Source organism: Pseudonaja textilis, chromosome 5 (genome assembly GCF_049901715.1).
Source record: "Pseudonaja textilis isolate UNSWEBS1 chromosome 5, rPseTex1.2, whole genome shotgun sequence".
NCBI lineage: Eukaryota > Metazoa > Chordata > Lepidosauria > Squamata > Elapidae > Pseudonaja > Pseudonaja textilis.
The window spans coordinates 58,461,736-58,482,446 of NC_141994.1; the positions used below are offsets into that span (position 1 = coordinate 58,461,736).

Here is a 20,711-nt window from a genome sequence, read left to right on the forward strand (position 1 = left end):
AAGAAGCAAGGGGCATGACACAAAAATAACAAAGTCACCAAAGTAGATAAATTCCCTTTAATGCCTCCAACTTGGCCCCCAATGTCCATTTCTCCTCGGCTGGAGATCAAATTCTTCCAAAAACAGTCTAAAGTAATTAACACGACAGGCCAGGATGATAAATTGCAGACTTCCAAAAGACAATGCAGCATCCACAGTTGGGAGGACGCCAAACCCAGAAAGGCCTGGACAAAGATAATGCATGCTTTGCTTCCAGCAACTTTTCCATGCGCAGTTTGCCCTTTTAAACAGTCTTCCCAGTTGCATCCCATGAAGGGGATCAGGCCCCTTTCCTCTTGTAAGCCATGTTCCTCCCTTCTCCGTTCTTCCCTACATGTCCTAGAATGAAGAGGGGATGGCCCTGGGTCTTCCTCTGAATGCCCAGCTGGACTGTGCCCTTCTCCCGTTTCTTCCACAGCCACCGGATCCACACTCCCACTCCCTGTCAGCTGCTCAATCTCCCCCTCAGAATCAAACTCCAACAAGGGCATGACACAAGGTTTCTCCTTACATAGCATAAATGTAAGATTTTGGGGTTAAGTGTTCAAAATTATTCAGTCAGTGAAGTTCACTCTCTAATTCTCCATTAATCATTACCTTGTATTGGAAAGAAACAAATTCAGAGGAAATCACCTGTGCGCTGATTAACACATCATTCTATGAGTCATTATTTTTGACCAAGAACATTTCCAGAGATGCTCTATTGCAGGGGTGTTAAACATGGCGGCGTCATGTGATATTTCATGACTTTTTTCCCCATTGCTAAATTGAGTGTGGCCAGAGCATGACACATCCGGTCTGCAGGCTGTGAGTTTGACACCCCTACTTTATTGGGACCATGTGATGCTATGATAGCAAGTTAAGAGGCAGATGAGAATTCTCAGTGTAATATTGTACCCTTATGACATCAAGAGAAACTTGAAAGAATTAATTCATCCCCATGTAGAACTACGGCACTAATAGCAGTCCTTATCAGAGAATGGTTGGAAAGAATTCACCCACTGGATGAATCAGGCAGGAGTCATTAGATGATTTATGCCACAGATAGTATTTTGAACTCAGATGCCTTCCATTTATTGCACCAATATAAACACACAATTAGATACCATCTTATTGTGAAACTGACCCCATATTAAAGATTAACTAATGTGCAATATCAACATAAGCAAAATTAATATAAATACAATTTGCAAAACATAGCCTTGCAAAAATATAGCCTTTTTTTCCTGCATTAGCTATATCCCCACCTCCACTGTTATGTTCACATATGGGCACCAGACATGGGAAGGATTTAGGGAGAAAACTGAAACAGGTTCAGAAAAGAGCAGTGAAGATCACAGAATTAGAAACTAAGTTCCATGATATTAGCTCTGTTCTTCAAAGTTACTTAGACATTCAATAAAGCAAAGCTAAATAATTATCTTTATTTCCACTTAAAATAGATTATGCATGTGTGCCACAATAAGAGTTCAGCCTCTTGTATAACTACTACAGTTCAAACCCAGTGCTTGCTCTGGGTATTACATTACTTAACAAAATTTATTTAGTAAAACAAAGCCACCTCTGACTTTTGCAAGTAACAGGAGACAAGGAGAACTTCAAGGGCTAGCTGAACAATATAGAGTCCATGCTTGAATGGAATATAATCTCTTTGCAGAGCTGACCAGCAAATAATATTTTCTAGTAATCAAGATACATAATGAACTTAATGAGTTATATGATGAAGACTCAGATCTAAGGAAGTATCTTCAGTCCATCTAAAGATACATGGAAATGTTAGGCTCAACTAAAACAATGATATACCAATACACCAGGAGAAAATTGAAGTATGATTGAGGACTAAATGTACCACAAATCAAGACAAGAAAACTTAGACACACTGTCCAAATTGTCCTCTAAACTATAAAAATGTCCCATGACAAGACTAATGAAAACCAGCTGTTTAGAATCCAATACTTTTATTTTATAAGAGATGAAAAGGAACACTGTGCAAAGTGTGTGAAGTGTGTAAGGATATCTGGAAAAGTTTCTCCATTCTATAGTTTCTGTTCTATTTGCTGCTACTTCTCTTACTAATTTCTCCACCATAGAGAAATTTTGGAATCAAGGGAATTACAACTTTTGATAACCATCTGATCACTAATTTAAACAACCCTTCTGCTTACATGATCTGGAAAAACTGTGCTAATCAATGCTGTGTCTTTCCAATTAGTTGTGCTGGAACTGAGGAATATATTAACAAAACAACTGTATTCAAGCTTTAATTCAATAAACAGATGCCACTGTGGTGACTGTACCCACTGGGAACAAAATATTTTTGCTCTCATGCTAAACAGCATTAATGCTACACACCTGATCTACTAAAACCAATGAGTAGAAACAAAGTCTTATTTGACCTGAGGTCAACTCCAGATGATTGTACTGCATTGATATAACCATGTATTTTTCTGGGCAATAACATGGAAGTGGTTTCCCACAGTCTTCTTCTGAGAAGTTCTTTCAACTTCACTGTCTAGCTTACATCCCTGGGATTTCTTGTTGGTCTCTCACCCAAATACAATGTCTCCCTCTGCTTAGCTTTTTAGGATCAACCAAGGTCAGCCAGCAATATGAAAAGGAGAGCAGCTACCATAGGTAGAGATGTTTCAGGATTAACTCATACACATGAGTACTAGTTGTGAACAGGGGTGGGATTCTACAGGTTCGCACCTATTCACTAGAACTGGTAGTTAACATTCTAAACAGTTCAGAGAATCAGTTGTTAGAAGAAATTACTGGCCTAATCCTGTCAGGAAGGCAGGAAGGAAACATTCTGGTGTTGCTTACAGAAACTGTCTCTTCGTTAACCCTTATTACATTCTTGGCAGGACTAGACTTCCTGTCTCAGGAATGTCTCTGGAGTTTTTTTTCCCCTCCTTTGCTGGTACTTTGCTTGTGTGGAGTGACATTCAAAGTTACAATGGCAATGAAAAAAGTGACATGACCATTTTTCACACTTACGACTATTGCAGCATCCCCACAGTCATGAGTGGCCAGGTGAGGAGATGGGTGCCTCGATGTGAGTGATTTTGAGTTGGCTAAGCCCAGCCAATAACATGACCATCAAGCCATGCCCACCAACTAAGCCACACCCACAGAACCAGTTGTTAAAAAAATTGAATCCCACCTCTGGTTGTGAACAATACCATGAGATAGTACTGTATGTTATTCCAATGCATTCTACATGGGGCAATCTTTGAAGAATATCTGGAAGCTGCAGCAGGTGCTGAATATGGCAGTATTGGGGCTCATCTGAGGTTACATTTATAATACCAGGGGTGGGCTGATGGGGAGTCGCAGGGGTTCAGGAGAGCCCTAGCTAAGATTCTGTGCAGTTTTGAGAACCCCCAAATCCCACTCCTGGCTAAGGTAGAGCACACATTCCCACCCTATTTCCAATGCACAAGCATCACATACACCAACACAACGCAAAGGGAGAGTGAAACCCAGGCAGATGTAACATGAAAATATACACAGAAAACAAACAATCCTCTCTTTGGGCCTCTGCTAGTTAAAAGGGTTGGAAACAATTCCAGAATCTTGGCACACGATCCTTATGCCGCTTCTCTTTAAGCAGGAAAAGGCCCATTTGACAGAGCCATGCACCTAGGAAACACATTTCCCTCTCAACTCAAAATTTCTACCTCAATTTCTTCTAAAGAACTGTGGAAGCTGATTTGCAGTATAGAATGGCTTCAAGTCAGAAAAGGAATTATTGAGTTGCTAAATAAAATAATCTTTTAATACTAAAATTATATTATTTATTTGTTTGTTTGTTTTAGGGAATTTATATTTCCACCTATTTAGACTCGGTAACTCAAGGCAGCTTACAGGAATATAAATATCTCATATATAATAAATTAATAAAATAATAACACCATCCACCCCAGTGATAATGCATCACACCAGCCATTTAATGGGCTCCATTCCACTCTGTGTTCCCCAGGGCTGCTGGTAGAACCAGGTCTTCAGTTGTCTTCCTTTGTAATTTTTTTATTATCATCCCACTTTTATAATTTTTGTAAATAATTCAAGGTGGCAAACACTCACAATACCACTTCCTTCAATTTTCCTCACAACAACCCTGTGAGGCAGAGTTGGGCTAAAGAAAACGACTGGGCCAAGATCATCCAGCTGGCTTTCATGCCTAAGGAGGGACTAGACCTCACAGGCTCCTCGCTTCTAGCCTGGTACCTTAACCACTAGACCGAACTATATCATTTCTCATATTTTCAATCTAGTCTGCTCATAATGCCACATTTCCTGGCTTCATTCATTCAGCAGTTTTATTGGCGCAACATGTCTTGTACCATTAATTCAAGGAACTGACACAGGATCCTGAAATCAAAAGTCAGGTATATGTTTGAGATACTACTTACCTTGTGGCTTGTAGTTTGAAGCTGGCCACAGAGAATACTTAACTGGATCGTTTCCATTTACTCCTTGAACCACTTCATTGCAGATGCTTGGCTTGTACAGCTGAATTGTACTGTTTAAAGAGCAGGTTGGAGTGACTAAGATCTTTGGACATCTACTGCCACCTGTAAATAGAAAAAGCCGATGTAAACATGGCTGAATATAAAGACCATCTTCTTGATACATTGCACAAACCAAATGTGCAACTAGGTAAGTGTGTTTTCTATTCAGGGATGTCCATAACAAAGTATTCATCCGCCTCCTCATTATCAGTGCAATTCTCCCTTGCATAAACATTCTGCAACAAGCAAAAATACAGAACTACCAGCAGAAGTAAGTTTAACCACTTATGAATTTATTACACTAATCAAGATTACTACAGTTAACAGGTATGCCTCCAAATTCCAGTAATCAATATTATTTTGATGCAATGTAAAAAAAAAAACCCACCCAATTTTCATTTTGTCCTAAATATCTAAATGCATAACTAAAAGTCACCAATTCCAATTTTAATTGCTTATATCCTAAACTATTCACTTCCTTCCATCTCAGCTCCAAAACCACACATAACAACTTGCAAAGGTTTCAGACAGCAAGCCAAGGATCCATTACCTTAGTTCAGCCAAGGGGATATTGTATATTTGGCTGGGTTAACATTATTAAGGAAGAGGACTTAATTTTTTTAAAAAAAAAATCCAAATGACTGCCAGTTAAGGAAAAAAACAAAACACAAATACAGCTGTGAAAGCAGAGATGAGACTTGCCATGTGACGCTCTGGGACTACAGCTGCAGAATTTGGCTAATGAGAGTCACAAAAGGCCAGGGCAGTGTGTACCTCATATTTCCTAGCAGCAACATAAAAAAAATGTGTCATGTCAATGACTACGACTTAATAATAAAAACTGAAGAGGCAGCAGGCAGATTATGAAATGTTAGTCATATTGAAATTGGGACCTCAAAATGTAAGAAAGTTATCCACAAAGGAAATATGCTTAAAATGACTAAACTATGCTTAAACTGATAATAGTGACAGGCATGATGTAGAAGGAAGGGGAAGGGAAGGAGATCTATTTTAAATTCCAACCTATACAGAAGGTAGAAGTAGAAATAGATATTTTTCTATTCTGCATCAGTAATGCACTATTTTTTGAACACTACCGTGATTTTGTTTTATTATTTTAATAGATATTACCTGATAGACCATTTGCCAGAAAAAAGGCTATATCAGTCCAGCAGATTTATCTTAAGGGAATAATTAACACAAAATGTTTTAAGCACATTTTTGGATCCTCCTTGTTTTCCCTAATTTATGAGTTTGGTGGTGGAATTTTACTCTGATAAAATTAGGAAAAGGAAGGATACTAAATGTTCTGGAAATGAGTAGAAAGGAGACATATTGTGCCTTCTGAGTTCCACTATCTTCAAGGAAAAATAATTAAGCCTTGTGGTACTTTATGGGGAAAACCTTGACACAGCAGTATTGTACCCCAGTATCATTTATGATGAACTTAAGATAATTAATTTATAGGTAATATTATGGGCATTTTAAACTTCCAATATTTGTCAGAGCTGTTACATCCTGTTTCTAAAAATATTAGCTTCCTAGTTCTAGTAATGTGTCTTTACTGTAAAAAGCATTTTCTATATTTACTTAATAGTATGCAAAGTCTTACCAAGAAAGCTCTTCAAATGTATAGATGTGTTAAAGGGAAATTCAATAAAATTTAAAAATTCCCTGAATTTTTTGAACACGAGAATGATGACATTTATAATGAGAAATGCATTGCTAGAGCTTAAAAGAAAAGTTCAGCAGATCATCTAGAATATTCCATTCTGTGACAATCTTCACCAACTTCATTTCATAGTTTAGCCTCAGGCTTATAAAGTGCAGAAGAAAGAGCAGCCTTTCTCCTCCTGTATATTCACACACACAAAAAGTTTCTTTTTTATAGGAACAGCACTTCCTATTCCTAATCTCTTTGGAATTCTTTAGGAAGGGTCCAAAAGTTTTTAATCAAAGTCAGAAAAGATTCCAGCTGTGCCTTGTGAAATCATTAAACATTCTTTTCTACTGTTAATCTCTTTACAATGGAAATAAAAATTATGGTAACTAAATAATAATGTTATATTATTTAGAAAAACATCCCCTCAAACAATCTTATCCAACCCGGAACTAAGTAGAATTCTGACAAACATAAATTAACTATATTTTATGTTTAACCAATACTCCAAGAATTCATACAACTTTTGATTGCTTTATATATATGTGATGCTAAATCAACTTTAATCTGCACATTAATTTACAAATTATTCTGGCCATCATTTTGTATTCTCTCCTCTTTTCCTTGTTATTCCCTGATTTCTTGTCAGAGGGAAATTATGTTTCAGGACTTTTCAGTTTTCTATTCCTCTGATAACTGATGTTGTGGGAAATATTTGCCATTACTTGTTTCTCCAGAATCTTAATATTTCTTAATATTAAGATAAAGCTACTGGATTCTTTTATGCAGAAGATTATGACCTTTATTGTTCCTCCAGTATTATGGATTATTTGTCTTGTCCTTGTCATACCTGGTTCTTTGGGGAGTTTTAGGATGCAACAATGAAAGTCCAGAGAGATTAATTTTGCCAACAATTGATGACTTCATTGTGCTCCAAACTTATAAATTATCATCATCTCTGTTATCATATCAAGAGCTCTACTGTTCATAACATCCAATGCTTTTGCCTAGCCTTTTAAAAATAATAACACCAATATTTTAACCGCACTGTTTTAATATGTATGGTTTTATTGTACACTGTCTAGAGTCACATTTTGTAAGATGGATGGCCATATGATTTATAAATAAAACTAAAACCAGTACAGTATATTGTAAGTGCAAGGTAGACAACGGGAGATTTAAAAAAATCACTTAAGATTACAGATAATTCAATCATAATCAAATTAAAGCAATCAAACAAGAGCACCAAAACTAACTCAGTATTTTTTTAAAATATGACAGTAGCCAAAACTTTCTGCTTGCCAAACAAAGCACGAATTTGGAACAAAGAGGGGAGATAACAACATTCCAAGGGGGATATTTGTGCATTTTTAAATTACCGAAGAGAGAGCAAGATGTGTTTTAAATCAGTTTAAATAATGCACCAAACTATGAAAAGCATGAGGCAAAGAGTATTTGAATTCAGAAGACTGTGGTAAATCCTCTAAACCGAAGCAACCAGCACCAGGTTTCCCCTTACCTAGATCAGATGCCATGGCAATCATGGATTTGATACCACATCGATCTAATGCTGTTGTGTCGACAAAATTCACTTTCGCAATGGCAAGATCATATGATAGGCTTAGATTCTCTCCAGCCCAGCAGACCTAGGAGGAGCTCCACATCCCTGCACTCTGCAAGTTTATAATTCAAAAGCATCATAAGCAAATTGCCTGGCCTCCCCTAAGGGTTCTGCAATGCAGAGAATGCATCACAAAGCACACCAATGAGCTAGAAATTGTGGGAAGGCAGAAAAGGCATCGATTTTGTTTCGGTTAAATAACTGAAAGTGAAAACTAGCTGTTTAAGCTTTCAAACCACTGAAGGAAAATGCAAGGGGAAGCTAAAAGGTTTTCAACAGCTATTACATCTGTTTAAATTCTTCAAACTCTGTATTAAGAAAGAAAGCCAAGCAAGGTTACCTAATAGAATAGGCATTTTTGTAAACGGTTTTAATTTTTTCCTCCCTCTTCCAAAGCTGAGCGCATTCTCAGTGCCACTTCTATTGAGTTTTCACTGAAAGTATTTAACATACAAATCTTGTTCTAAGAGCTTATTTGAGAGGGATAGAAAACTTTAGAGCAGAATGGCACCATGAATGGTGGCTATGCACAAATCATTAAGAATGCTTAATTACGGCATAAACGGTTGTGAAGACTAAAAACTGTTGGCATGTGACAATGGACTGCACTGGATTGGACTGAACATATAGCCATTTCATCATGATAAAATAATTACAAAACAGCCACATTGTTTGCCTAGAAACAACTTTTGGAGTTTCTTTTACAAGTTTGATTTTTAAATGTTTTTAGTGTTATGAATTATGTATTTTAACAATTAATAGGGATATGCAGCCTTGGAAGACTGCTTCTCTATCTTGAGGGCCCTCCCTTATAACCCTTCTAAGAATGGAGCTATCTATGCAGTTTGGCCAAAGGGCAATGGAGTCATTAGCCATTATAGAAATATACCATATTTCTTATTTCTACAAATAATTTAAGACAGTGGACATATCTAAGACCTTTTTCTCCTATTTTCTCCACATCACCACCTTGTGAGGGTAATAGGGCTGAAAAAGAGTGACTGGTCCAAAGTTACCCAGCTGGCTTTTGTAGCTAAAGCAAGACTTGAACTCATAATCCCTTGTTTTCTGGCCTGGTGCCTTAACCACTAGACCAAACTGGTTCTCTAACCATATCTACCAAAACCAGAGGTGACTCATGTGCAAGGCCTTGCTGTGAACAGCCCTTTTTCTGAAAGTGAGTAGTTGTATACCTACCAATTCACCAATCCTAAACTTTCATCTCATTTTTTGCAACTCAAAAGAGATTTTTCAATTTTTAAAAAATGCATCTAATGCCATACATAAGAAGCTTCAGAATAAAATATGTAGATGCAAACCATAATCGTCTCTTTAAGTAGGGAACAGCAGAATTCATAAAAGAAACAGTTTTAACAAATAGTTTTGAAGTCTAAGAGCTATAAGTAAACATTGTTGGGTGATTCAGCCCCTTGTGATGTTTCTTTATTGGGATATGCAGCAACAAATGTTTTAGAAGGACTCTAAGGTCTTTCTAAATTGGAAACAAAGGCTGGAGTTCTGTTCAGAGCTACAGTGGTGCAGTGGTTAGACTGCAGTATTGCAGACTAATTCTGCTCATTTCCAGGGGTTTGATCCTGACCAGTTCAACATTGATTCAGTCTTCCATCCTTCCCAAGTTAGTAATATGAGGATCCAGATTGTTGGGGCAATATGCTGATTCTGTAAACTGCTTAGAGAAGGCTGTAAAACACTGTGAAGAGATATATGTCTAAATGCTGTTGCTATTGCTATAACTTATACTTAGAAGGAAACAGTGACTGCAGTATCTGTAAAGATTTCCTCTGTCTTTCAGGAACTTATCAAATTACCTCTTTGGTAACTACTAAAAGAAAATTACATTAAATATTAAGACATACTTAGAACCAGGTTGGCACAGTGATTAGAATGCAGTACTGCAGGCTACTTCTGCTGACTGCTAGCTGTCAGCAGTTTGGCAGTTCGATTCTCACCAGCCTTAAGATTGACTCAGCCTTCCATCCTTCCAATGTTGGTAAAATGAGGATCCAGACTGTTGGAGGCAATATGCTGTCTCTGTAAACTGCTTAGAGAGGGCTGTAAAGCACCAAGAAGCGATCTACAAGTCTACGTGATATTGATATACTTGGCCTTAATGACCATTGCAAAATAAAAGTCATAAAATTGGTCACTCACATGATGACCATCGTTATGACCTTCATGTCCTATGACCTAATAATTGCCATGTTCAATTACAGGTAGTCCTCGACTTACAACAGTTCATTTAGTGACTGTTCAAAGCTACAACAGCACTGAAAACAATGACGCATGGTCATTTTTCACCCTTACAACTGTTGCAGCATCCCCTTGGTCACATGATCAGAATTCCGATGGTTGGTAACTGCTTCATACTGACTTTAACAAATGCAACAGTTCACTTAGCAACAGTGGCAAGAAAAATCGTAAAATGGGACAAACTCACTTAACAAATATTTCACTTAGCAACATACATGTTGGGTTCAATTGGGATCGTAACTGTACAGTCTTAAATCAAGGATTACCTATATTGGCATCCTATTATATTACATAGCACAGAAAGTTGGCTATTTTTGTGACCTCCGTGATAAGGAATAGGATCAATTCACTTCACAAAGAAAAACAATATCAAAATGCCGTTCACAACACTGTTAATTGAACAGTGCAGTTTATTCATTTCTTATTCTACAGTATAGCTGTAACTGGTAATTTAGAGAAAGTTTAATTACATTTGCATTGCCTCTAACACTTTGATTTGTGTCACTTGCTGCAACCACTGAAATAATTTCTTTGTTCTAGGGTACAATTTCTTCCACCACATATGGTTCCCCTTTGCTCTCTAGGTTGTTCAAGAAGTCAGCAACCTACATTTTTTATATATATATATATATATATTTCAAAGACTTATGAAAGGAAGGATGGAGAAAAGAAAAGGGGAAAGCACGAAAAAGATAAAAGGGAAGGAAGTCCAAGGGCTTTAATAACCAGTAAATGGAAGAAGGGATAGTCCAAGGTGTCTGTTTGCAAGTAGATGGTGCAGGAAAGGTCTTTGACCTACAACAGTTAATTTAGTGACCATTCAAAGTTACAATGGTATTGAAAAAATGACTGTTATGACCGTTTTTCACACTTATGGCCCTTGTGGCATCCCCATGGTCACATGATCAAAATTTGGATGCTTGGCAACTGACTAGAATAGAATAGAGTAGAACAGAACAGAACAGAATAAATAGAGTTGGAAAGGACCTTGGAGATCTTCTACTCCAACCTCCTGCTTAGACAGGAAATCCTATAGCATTTCAGACACATGGTTATCCAATCTCTTCTTAAAAGCTTCCAGTATTGGAGCATTCACAACTTCTGGAGGCAAGTTGTTCCACTGATTAATTTATGACATTTGGAATGTCCTGGGGTCATGAGACCATCTTTTGTGACAAGCAAAGTCAGTGGGGTAACCACTTAACAACCGTGTTGCCAATTTAACAACTGCAGCAATTCACTTAGCAGTTATAGCAAGAAAGGTCACCAAATGGGATAAAACTCCGTTAACAAATCTCTCGGCTACATAAATTTTGGGCTCAATTGTTGTTGTAAGTCAAGGGCTGCCTCACACTATGTAATACTTTACTGAACTACTTCTGTTGAGCTGTGTCTTCCGCATCACTTTCTTTGTTTTTCTTATCATCCTTTAAGACTGCATAAAAGGAAGGATAGGAAAAACTGAGGGCTGAAGTAGAACTATTCATTATTAGGATCCTATAAACTGCTTGGAAAGAAGGATTGAGAGATGGGGTCTGAAGAACAGAGAGAAATCCAGAGAGATAAAGCTGTGCTCTCTTAAAATGCAAGTTTCTGTTCATTCTGGATACATAAAAGTTTTTGAGCTCTAATAAAGAGCATGTGATAGGTGTTATAGCTTAGCTGGTAAACAGATCTCAAGCCAAGTTCAGGAGTTATAACAAATAGTTCCACTGTCATGTGGGAACAAGAGAAAGCCAACCTAAATTCATGTCAACTCCCCTTAACAAATCAATAGCAGATTAAAGAAATAAATAGCATCCTTTTTCACTTGTAAAAAAAGCCACCATTGGAATCAAGGTTGTGATTGTTTTAATTCTTATTCCTAAGAATCAAAGGAGTCGAATCAGAATTTCAAGCACAAAAATTTGCTGTGTGGCTACAAATGATATGCTGGTAAAGATAAATCTCAGTCTTACAGGTTAGATAAAGTTTAGCACACACAAAATTTGAAAATATTGATTTGCTAAAGGTTTGTTCTTGCTTTTATTTTATAGGGCTTTATATAGGCTTTTCCAATTATAACCATTTATACATTTGTGAGAGTTTAGTTTTAGTTTGTTATTTCTGAAAATCAACTAGATATTCATTAGGTATTCATGTGTTGATAATCTTTTAAGTTTCTCTTTATATTACAGATCTTATTACTTTTGATAGACATTATTTGCATTATATTTTTTATTCCACCTTTATGTTGTATAAACAACCCAAGGTGGCATACCTACATAATACTCCTTCCTCCCACTATTTTTCTCACAACAACTGAGGGGAGTTGAGCTGAGAGAAAGTGACTGGCCCAAGGTTGCCCAGTCAGCTTCTATGCCTAAAACAGAATTAGAACTCATAGTCTCCTGGTTTTTAGGCCAACATCTTAACCACTACACTAAATGATTCTCAGTTTCATAATTAGTAGCTGGTTTCACTTTTTAAAAGTATTATTTATTGTATTAACATTTTATCTTGTATTTATCTGGTGATGGTTGGCTGATGTGTGTACAGTAGCCAACATACAATCTTTTAAAAATAAGTTTCTTATTAAAATTATAATGAAGTACACAATAAACAGTCTCAAAAAATGAATAAAGACTTGATCAAAAATTGGTAGTAAAGACTTGTACAGAATAATACTAAACAGTTGAAAAAAGAAGCTGGTATACCCTCTTTAAAAATGTATCTATCTTTCTATATATTTATTGCTTTTATTAAAATGCTATCAACATCATCTCTTGTTACAAAAATATAGAACTTTAAAAACAGGTCAAACTCAAAACAAAGCAAGTAGATACAGTGAGTAGAATATATGCAGATAACTAGGAGTTTCTGGCAATATTCCCCAAAGTTGGGTCCAATGAGAACAATACATTGTTTAGTTCCACAAGCTATCAGTTTAAAGGAAAATAGGCTTGCAAGATTTTCAACAGTTCTATTCCAGACTCTAACAAAAAGAGCATTTATAAGAACAGCAAACTGCTACTTTCTATGGTCATCTTCTAGAAGGACAAGGTTCTATTATCAGAAAAGTTAGGATAAAAGGTTTTGGCCTTAGCAAGGAATAAGGAATGCTTCATCCTGATCACAATTTTTAAACTTTTTAAATTTTTTGAAGTTTTAGCAACTTCCTAAAGAGAGGAAACTTTGCCCAAATAAAAACTAGTTTCCTACCACAATGTATCTGATGATGTGCCTTTATAACATCGAGTAGTTTGCAAAGAAAAGCTTCTGTACTGTGTTTCATATCATGCACGCAGAGATCCAACTTAATGTGTTTAAGATGGTTTAAGACAGGGGTGTCAAACTCAATTTCATTGAGGGCTGCACCAGGGTTGTGTTTGACCTTGGGGGGCAGAGGTGGACATGGCCAGCTCAACATCACTCGTGTTGGGGACACCTGTAGTGGCCCAAGCGCTCTGCCAGTGAAAACAGGTTCCTAAGCTCCAATTTCAGCTGTGACAGCTTCCTGCAACCCTCTGCCAATGAAAACAGAGATCGGGAGGACCGCAGGCAGACCTCCCAAGCTCTGTTTTTGCTGGCAGAGGCAATGTAGGCCAGTCCTGAGGGCTGGATCTGGCCCTTGAGTCTGATACCCTTGGTTTAAGCCTTCAAGACAATTTCAAGTCAGTAACAGCTTGGGTTATAGCTTGGAATCAATCCTTTGTTGATTCTAAATTTAAAGGTAAAGGTTTCCCCTATCCAATCATGTCTGGAAGTGTCTTTGGCCAATACTGGTTCCCTCAGCTAAGAAAGAGGTGAGTAATGCCCCATCTCCAATCCTCATCACTATTTCTTAGCCAAGGGAGCCAACATTGTCCATAGACACTTCCATAATCATGTAGCCAGCATAACTATATACTGAGGCACCCGGAATGCTGTTATCTTCCCATCAAAGTGGTACCTATTTATCTACTCCATGCTTTCAAACTGCTAGGTTGGCAGAGCTAGGGCATGTAACAGGAGCTCACCCCATTGCGTGGTGCTTGGGTCTTGAACCCAGGCTGTCAGACTTTCAGTTGACAAGCTCAGCATCTTTAACCGCTGATCCATTGCAACCCCTTTTGTTGATTCTATAATGTGACTATTTCCAGCAATACTATAGATTTGCATAGTGCAGTGATGGCTAACCTTTTTGTTGTCACATGCCGAAAGTGCACGTGTGCACATATGAGAGCACACACGCATGCCTGCACCCATAATGCAATGCACACACAACCCCCTCCGTGCTCCCCCCACCCCCTGTGCATGCAACAGGACCTCCCCCATGCTCCCTCCACCCCCCCCTGTGCATGCACACGGAACTCCCACATACCCCTGCACAAGCACACGCATCTCCTGCGTGCACCCCACCCCCACACATACAGGGGAGATACTCGAAAAACAGCTGGCTGGTGGGAGGCATGCGCATGCGCAGTGGAACTGAGCTGGGGTGACGGCTTGAGTACTCACAGAGATTGCTCTGTGTGCCACTTCAAGGTTCACCATCACGGGTATAGTGTAATGGTATTTTGATACACATTCAATTTGTTTTCAAAGCTTTTTCTAGCCATGCTAAACTGGCAATAGTTTTGTTGAGCTGTGCACTATAATCCTAAACTTTGTTTTTTAAAAGTTACACCATCTGAGTGAATTGATTTACTTCCATTCCCATTGCTCTACACTTAATTAAAAATTACACCACCTTGCAAACAAAAACTCAGCCATCAAAAATGCTGAGATACTCTGCAGAAGGCAGGGAAACAAGGAAGAACTGAAAGACTGTTCTGGAGTATAATTCCTCAGCTCCTTGCCTCTCCTGAAAAGTAGAGGATGGAAATATGAATTAGTCAATAGTATCTTTTCCCCTTTCAGAACAATTCCCAGCAGTAACATCTGGACCAACTTTTATCAGCTGTTGGGGTAATTTTCAAATTTTGAATCACTGGAGTACTAACAGGCCTAAAAATGGCTAAAACTAGGATAAAGCTAAACTCAGTGTAATTTAAATCAAATGAAAGCCAGATAGTTAAACCAACTAAATATAGATTGTTCCTATTTTAATAATTTCTTCCTTCTGGCACATTAAAAATTTGGGTTAATAGTGAGATTTGATGGACGCTAATGAATATGTTCAAAGCTGTCAGAAGCTCCATACACCTTGGGGTTTTATGCCACAGCAGTCTGTAATAGGAATGGGAAACAAAATAAAATGAAGATTGGAAACTGAACACAGGTGTTCAGCCTATGTCAAAGTCAGTTAACAGCGAGCTGAATGGCATATAAATTTGATTAATAAATAAAAAGTCTGCTTGGAAATTATAACCAAAAGAAGTCTATCTTTAGGAGAGAAATAATCTTTGCATCTTTATGAGAGAAGAATATCTAAATAGCCTACAATTCTTTGCTCAAACAACCTTTCCCTTAAGCCAGATATATTTTAGATAAGATGCTAGGGTTACAGACCCTACATCTAGCACATTAAATTAGATTAGCACATGATCTCTAAAAAGAAAAACACACACACACACAACAAGCTATTTCATACTAACAATGAGGTATTACTATCCAGGCAGAATTAGCTGCTTCTAATATAGATCTCACATTTTATTAATCCAATTAAAACACATGTAACCTTATAGATTAATAGAGTTTAACAAAACAATTTTTCAGCTTTAGTTGGAGATTCTTTGCTGGACAAGCCAGATAAAATACAAGGCAGCCAGCAAAGCAACCACTGTATACTTGAGAGGCAGCCAATATTGCTATGTGTCGATTTGGGGGCAAAAAGGAACTTGCAATCTTCCCAGGAAGCATAAAAAGTAATGTTGTAGCATGTAATTAATCCAGCCATTATAGCTTGTAAATCGCTAGTTACACTGTATACACTTTTAGTGCTTTGTTCTCGCTTATTAAACAAATCACGGTTGTTATTCTTGGTTGACAAAGTATCAGGCTTGAGTCTTCATTGGGGAATCATCTCAGAATAATACCATGTTTACATAGAAAAAAAAACATCAAGTGTCTTCCAGAAATAAAAACAAACTATATCCATTGTGTTCCCATGATCTACAAGACTAATAACCTTAACAAGATAAAGTTTACCTAACATTGCTTGGTTGAAAATTTCAAACGGATTCTTGTTAATGAATACATTCTTTTCAAAATGCTCACGAAGAGCTTCCTAATGTATTTTAGAATTTTTCACCAAGTTGCTCAATGTATAGTTTTTAAATCCAGCTTTTTTAGGAATGGGACAACATCGTTCATATGGAGCATGCTGTCATTTTTAGTGTTCTTTCAATTTTTCAGATATTACAAACTTTATTCAGCATCTGGGTGCTCTTTAATTACTTTTTAAAAGTATCTTGTGCTCCAACTTCCTTGTTGCACCATTTGTTCTATTTATTCCAAGTCGAAAGAGTGAACAAAAGAGGAAATAAGCAATTCTACTTCTCCATCATTTATAAAGATTTTCACAAATAAGAGATTGCTTCTTCTTGTCTTGAATTCTCTGTGTATATATATATGTGTGTGTGTGTGTGTATACATGTACCTAAGGAGGCTTCTTTACGTAATTTTCATTTTTCTCTCTTGCTGATGTTTTAACAAAAAGCTAAGCAAGTAACATACAGTTATGCCTTCAAGGTTTTAATTTGCAGAACCTACCACTTTCCTAACCATTTAGATACCTAACCATGAGGACCTAACTTTTATTTTAGCTCTCCGACACTCAATTATGCTTATTTTTTTCCTTTCCATAGTGTTATTTTTTTGTACCTAAGAATTGAGACTACTCACAGGAAGAAAACCTATAAAGCAAACCTTCTATCATTACTGAAACAGGATAATGAAACTTTGAAACCATATTACAGCCGATTCAACAGTCTCTCCCGCTTCCAGGCAACAAAAGGATAAACAGAAAGAAAGAATTACAAATAAAGTAATAAAGCTAAATAAAACTGAGCCTAAGCAAAGAGAGGCAAATCCTAAGTATAGACTTATATTGATTATCCATTCAAACTGATCTCTTAATTTGCACCTTAGTAATAGCTCTTTCAAACATTTCTGCACTATATGGGCTTGAGCCCAATAGGTATGAATACTAATATATAGGGGGAAGTATTGTTTTGGAACAACAGAAGTTACTTTTTGATGTTAAATTTATATGTTTTTACTATTATTTTTGTGAGCTGCTCAGGATTATTGCATATAAGATGGACGGCCATGTTAAGACTTCTAATTAAATATATAATTAAACTTTGGATCAATATAGACTCATCTGCTACAATACTATCATTGCAGAGCAATAAGAAAGGTCTTTAATTCTATTGCCCTGAATATGCAGCAAAAATTGCTCTGACGTCTGCTGAGCAGAGCAGAAATGAATTATTAGACAGCAAAGGGTTTTGTTTTTGTTTTTTTGAAAGCATGCCACATTCAAAATGAGAAAAAATATGATCTATGGACATGGACATTTTGGTATCCAATTCAAAACCCAATTGACTGGTCTTTGGCAGCATTTTATTTCCAAAGATTCAAAATCTTGGAAAACTTTGTTTAGTTCAGCACATTATGAGCTCATCCATTTTTTTTTCTTTAAATAGAAACACAGGAGCACAAAACAACTGCTATTTTCTTATCTTCTACTAACACAATGTATTTATTAAAATTAAACAATTCATGTTTCGCATCTAAAATAGCCAGTTTTGATGTGATATGCAAGGCATTACATTCCTCAGTTAGGCCCTGGAACATGTGTTTGTGTGTGTGTGTGTGTGCATGCACATACTTCATTCACATGCATATATTTATATAGTTACCATGCATATTTATAAAATTAATTCCTTTATCCAACAACAAAGCAGATTTATACTATCCAATCTAAAGAGATACACCAATGCATATGTATTTAAATTATCTTTTATCATTGTCCTTCCTCTTGTAACCACTTCTTAAGAGATGGATTTGTGCTATGGCTAAGGATAGTTATTTAGAAGCTCTATTAAAATCTTGAAATATTTAGGACACTTCGATTCTCAATGAAGCATACCAGATCTATTGAATTTGTCCCACCTTAAAGGACAATCCTTATTTCAATTTGTAGAGTCGCAGAATTCTAGAATGTATGAGTTTAAATGATCTTTATTGGTCATTTAATCTAACACGCTGGGAGCGCAGAAATCTACTAGACCACTTTCGAGGTGAATTGCTCCAATGCTTAACAGCTCTTTGTAACACCTCTTTTAATTTCAACCCAGCAATTATTTATCCTGTGTTTGGTTTCAACCAAAATTAAAACTGTCCCCTCTTAAATATTTGTAGATTGCAATTATATCTTCCCTATTCTTCTCTTTTGGCAAGACAAACACACTTCACGGAGCCTGGCTTCCAATTCCATTTTCATATGAACTGGTTCCAGCACTTCAATATCCCAAAACTGGACATAGAACTGGATACAATACTGCAAAGTGCACTGGCACAAAGCTATTGCTTTCCATGAGTTGAACATAATGCTTAGATTGATGCAGCCTCCAACTGCACTGTCCTTTTTAGGAGCTGCATCACACTGCTTGGTCTCACTCATCCATTAGCACTCCTACATCTTTTCCTACCATAAGTAGAACCTTACATTTGTCATTGTCAGGTGCAAGAAATCAAGAAGCAAAATGGTTCAAATGACTAGAGGCATTCTTGTAGGCACAAAGGGACTCACAACTGATGTTGTGCTTGACCCTTGGGCTCAGCTCAGTCATCTCCTACAGTCATAACTGAATAGTATTGTCTTGTTGGATATAGCCAGTGGTGCAAGCAAACTGGTTGTTAAATTACCTACCCACCTCCACTATCAAAGTGGATCCTGGGTGTTGCACTGCACTGCAATGGAAAAATGGGCAACGGAGTGGCTGGCATGAGAGAAGGAGAAGGTTGCTTTCCCTCGTCCTTCCCTCATGCCAGCCGTTCTATTGCCCGTTTCTCCATTGCAGCACTGTGCCTAGGATTCACTTTGATGGGGGGTAATTTAACAACTGGTTTGCCCAGGTTGGCCATTGTGAGAGGCTCGTTCCATATGTATGGCAGAACTGGAAGATGAGGATGGGCCATACCTCCCAAAACAGCCAACCTGACCCTGGGCAAACCAGTTGTTACATTATTTGAATCCCACCACTGGATAACCAACATTCAATCTCTTAAGGCAAATTGAGGGATTTTTTTCTCTGCCAAGATGTTAATCAGTAACAAGCATGCCATGATATGATTAAAATTTTCATTCTCTAAGTTACAGTATTTATAGATAGAGAGAATATAGCTGAAACAACAAAAGATCTGTGGGGTAACCTACTCAATACTCCTCTTCTGGACCGTTTATAAGAACCCTTGGTGCTTTGGGAGCCACAGTAATGCAGTGGTTAGAATGCAGTATTGCAGGATAATTCTGTCGACTGTGAACAGTTTGACTCTCACCAGCTCAAGGTTGACTGAGCCTTCCATCCTTCCAAGGTGGGTAAAATGAGGACACAGATTGTTGTGGGCAATAACCTGCTTTGAGAGGACTGGAAAGCACTGTGAAGCAGTATAGAAACCGCTTAGAGAGGACTGGAAGCAGTATATAAATCTAAGTGCTATTGCTATTGGTGTGCACAATCAACCTCAAATCTGTTCGCCTATATTTTTACTTCTTGTCCACAAGGATATCATGATGTTCCTTGTCAAAAGCTTTCCTACAATCAAAGTACACTATATCCATAGCAGGCAGTCCTTTGGTCTCCCACACTAGTTTTTCTGCCATTAAAAAAGAGAAAGTGACTCACTCTCCTGCAACCATATAATTAACTAAGCTGCCTGGTGCAAACATTTCTCATCAGGCTACTCGACTTCAATACCAGAAAAACGAGGTACTGAATTAAATGAACAACCGGCATTATGATATAAAGATAATAACCTCACACTGGCACTCAGTGGGGTCCCTCCATTTTTCCAGCCTGGCATTAAACTGACTGACACATGGACCGCTATTCACTGCAACCCCTACTCATGCAATCATGGACCCTCTGGAAGAGGACATGATATGGCATGGGGGCCAGCAACAGACAGGGAAGGTTTCCCAAAAGCAGAATGCCTTGCTTTACAGGAGGGAATCTTATATGCAGGCAAATCCGATGCTGGAAACAACTCACTATTGTTACCTACTATATAGTAGAGCCGTTTCGGTTTTAGAGGGAAACGGGGGGCAACGTGAGGCATCCACATTTCTTTTTTCCTTTAAAAAGACAAAGGATTTTGACTTCTTAGGGTTGCCCAGCAATAGCAAAACCTTGTCAGCTGGCTTGCCTTCCCACATGCAGTATTATTAGCCTTTCTTCACCATTCAGCAGTTAAATGCAAGGGCTTGAAAAAAGGAACATTTTGGAACATCTTACCAGATTTAACCTTGAGGCAGGGATGCTCCCTTAAACTAGAACTCGCCGACTTTTTAACAGTATCTTTTATACCAGAACCTTGAAAAAGTAACAAAAATGAAATGAAAACTACAGGCCATCAGCTTGAATGCAAAAGAGAACTCTAAGTCATTCACATCAACATTCCAGAATAATGT

The 20,711-nt window shown here is 37.5% G+C and overlaps 1 protein-coding gene across 4 annotated transcripts in view; it reads right to left on the reverse strand.

Moving 5' to 3' along the window:
- FGD4 (FYVE, RhoGEF and PH domain containing 4) overlaps positions 1–20,711 on the reverse strand; it is a 102,250-nt gene that overhangs the window by 43,136 nt on the left and 38,403 nt on the right. For 3 of the 4 annotated variants that reach the window (XM_087934986.1, XM_087934985.1, XM_087934987.1), the window contains exon 2: positions 4,458–4,619. Coding sequence is in view for 2 of the 4 variants with exons in the window: in XM_087934985.1 (XP_087791111.1) it covers positions 4,458–4,619 (162 nt within the window). In the remaining 2 variants the exon portion in view is untranslated. Of the gene's footprint in view, positions 1–4,457; positions 4,620–7,735; positions 7,890–20,711 lie in introns of those variants that run through there. The other variant, XM_087934984.1, reaches the window with a different exon arrangement.